The following is a 2924-nucleotide window of genomic DNA, read 5'->3' on the forward strand; positions in this document are numbered from 1 at the left end:
GAATCTTTTTATTTGGCTTGAGGAAATGATATTTGGCTATGCTAGATATAAATCCATCTTCCCATTGAAACACCTATCTATTTTATTTCTTCAAATGCACTCACCACCTAGAACCTGAATGTTCATGTGGATTATACATTTCCTTACTAGGGAAAGTAATACACAGCTAAGAAAATATTCTAGCTTCGGAGGCTGGCCCCTTCTTTCAAAAGTCCTCAAATCAGTAAAATTCATAAACAGATTTTGAGTACTGTCCTCTATGGTGCTTATTAAATACTGGGGAAGAAAGAAGCCACACCGGGATGTTTGCCTACAATACTAAAAGGATGAGGGACAGACATAAAGTGATGCTCAGAATGGCACTGGGAAGAAGGGGAGGGGACATTTTCCCAGCACCCACTGAACCTCTGGCTCTTTCCTCTCTATGTCCTGAGGCTCCCGTAACCAAATGTCCACTTGCCTTTTCTACTCTCTTCAGGAAAGTGGAACTTCAGGTGTTTGAGGAGAGACCACAAAGGAGGGAGGCCTTCCTCATTCAGGGATGGAGGGTGTTTAGCAGTTTCACGTGCAAGTAAAAGGACAGAGAATACAATTGAGTGACTTCCAAGAAGGGAGTTTTGAAAACAATGACTGTCCTCATTTATATTCCCAGCAAAACAACCATTGTCACCACTAACCCTCTGTGAAATTTCTTGTAAACATGTGATTTCCCTATTTACTCTTTTGGTTACCTTCTGTTTACAGGACAATTAAGACTGAAATTCAAGGACGGGGATGTAGGTGTTTCAGTTAAAGGCTGTGGAGAAGCAGTTGCTGATGCTTCTGAGGGAGGGATTCCTGGTGAGGGATTACATAGAAAGACGAGTGAGAGAAAACAGGATAAATTGTTGGGATATGGGAGAGATCAACTTTGGCAATGAACATCCTGCCTAGGCTGGAGAGGATGCAAGGCTATTTAATGAGCAAAAACAGTATACACTAAGCCACAGAAAGAGAAATGGGTGAGTATCTCAGAGGCCAGTAGACAAGGATTGGTCAACCTACCAAAATGCTGCATATAACAAATGACAGAATGTAGAATTTCTAAGATTTTTAATGCTAAGGCTTTTATACCCAATTCTTTAACTTAAGGAAAAAGAAAAAACACAGAGAGATGTTAGAATCTATCCAGTGTCTATTTCACATTCTTCATCTTCTAGCTGACTTGTCAGAGAAATGGAACCAGGAAATGCAACAAGGGTTTCAGAATTTTTACTCCTGGGATTTTCCCAAGACTCAGAGCATCAACCGATGCTATTTGGGCTGTTCCTGTCCATGTTTGTGGTCACTGTGCTCGGGAACCTGCTCATCATCCTGGCTGTGAGCTCTGACTCCCACCTCCACACCCCCATGTACTTCTTCCTCTCCAATCTATCCTTCACCGACATCTGTTTCACCTCCACCACCGTCCCAAAGATGCTGGTGAACATCCAGACACAGAGAAAAACCATTACTTATGCAGGCTGCATTGCCCAGATGTATTTTTTTATGGTGTTTGGAGTCATGGACACATTTCTAATCACTGTGATGGCCTATGACCGTTTTGTGGCCATCTGCCACCCCCTGCACTACCTGGTCATCATGAACCCTCGCCTCTGCAGCCTGCTTGTTCTTGTGTCCTGGTTCCTCAGCATGTCAAATGCCCTGATCCACAGCCTATTGGTGCTGCGGCTGTCCTTCTGCTCCAACTGGGGAATTCAAAACTTTTACTGTGAACTTGCTCAGGTCCTCACTCTTGCCTGCTCAGACACACTCATCAATCACATCCTGATATATATGCTGACGGGTCTTCTTGGCTTTGTGCCCTTCTCAGGAATCATTTTCTCCTATAGCCTAATAGTCTCCTCCATCCTGAGGATCCCATCCACTAATGGTAAGTATAGAGCCTTTTCAACCTGTGGGTCTCATCTGTCTGTGGTTTTGTTGTTCTATGGGACAAGCCTTGGTGTGTATCTCAGTTCTGATGAATCCTCCTCTTCCTGGAATGACATGGTGGCCTCAGTGATGTACACAGTGGTCACACCCATGCTGAACCCCTTCATCTACAGCTTGAGGAACAGGGATATCACGAAGGCCCTACAAAGACTTCTTGAGAGAAAGCTCTTTGTACAGTGATGGGAACATTGGTCCTAGATTTTCTGAAATAGCAAACATAGCAGCAGTGGGCTAAAGAAATCACGTAAAATTTCGATTCTCACCCATCTATTACTTTATTTATTTTTAATTGGTTATTGATATTCATGGGCTACAAAACTGGCCATCACCACTTGTGCCCAAGATGTGATGGCCAGATCAATACTATCAGTGTACCCATTACCACAAATTGTGTTTACACCCTGTGTCCTCCACCCAATTAATACCTGACTTTTCCCCCCACCCCACTTCTCAAACCGAGGTATGTTCTCTCCCTCTGCAAATCCAACACACCACTGTGGTCTTTACTTCCTTCCTTCTTTCTCTCTTAGCTCCCATTATGAGGTAGGACCTCTGGTATTTTTACATCTGTGCATGGCTTATTTCACTCAACATAATTTTTCTCCACCCTATTTCTAAGTCTACGGTCAGAACTGCCTTGTGAATACTGTGTCTGAACCTCTTATGGTGACTCAGTCATCCTCCTTTCTATCCCCCCACCACTACCACTCCCTTTCAACTCCTTCCATTGCTATATTTCAGCTTGATGTTTGCAGTTCTGTGGGTCAATACAGCCAGTTCAATTACCAACTTGGAAATTGTTGGAAAAGACTTATGAAATAGTACATGTCATCAATAACCATTGCTAGCACTTACCAAACTCATACATTTGATGATACTGATTGAATATATATAGTGCTCCAGTTATCCTGGGTGCCTGGGAAACAGCAGTGTTGGAAAAAACAGACAAA

The 2924-nt window shown here is 43.1% G+C and overlaps 1 protein-coding gene across 1 annotated transcript; it reads left to right on the forward strand.

The window, feature by feature from the left end:
* Positions 1-1215: 1215 nt before the first annotated feature.
* LOC103582795 (olfactory receptor 7C1-like) lies at positions 1216-2154 on the forward strand. The gene has a single exon (XM_008564294.1). The coding sequence runs from the start codon at positions 1216-1218 to the stop codon at positions 2152-2154; it is 939 nt and encodes a 312-aa protein (XP_008562516.1).
* The last annotated feature ends 770 nt before the right edge of the window (positions 2155-2924 follow it).

The sequence above is a fragment of the Galeopterus variegatus genome, unplaced genomic scaffold (genome assembly GCF_000696425.1).
Source record: "Galeopterus variegatus unplaced genomic scaffold, G_variegatus-3.0.2 Scaffold17926, whole genome shotgun sequence".
Classification (NCBI taxonomy): domain Eukaryota; kingdom Metazoa; phylum Chordata; class Mammalia; order Dermoptera; family Cynocephalidae; genus Galeopterus; species Galeopterus variegatus.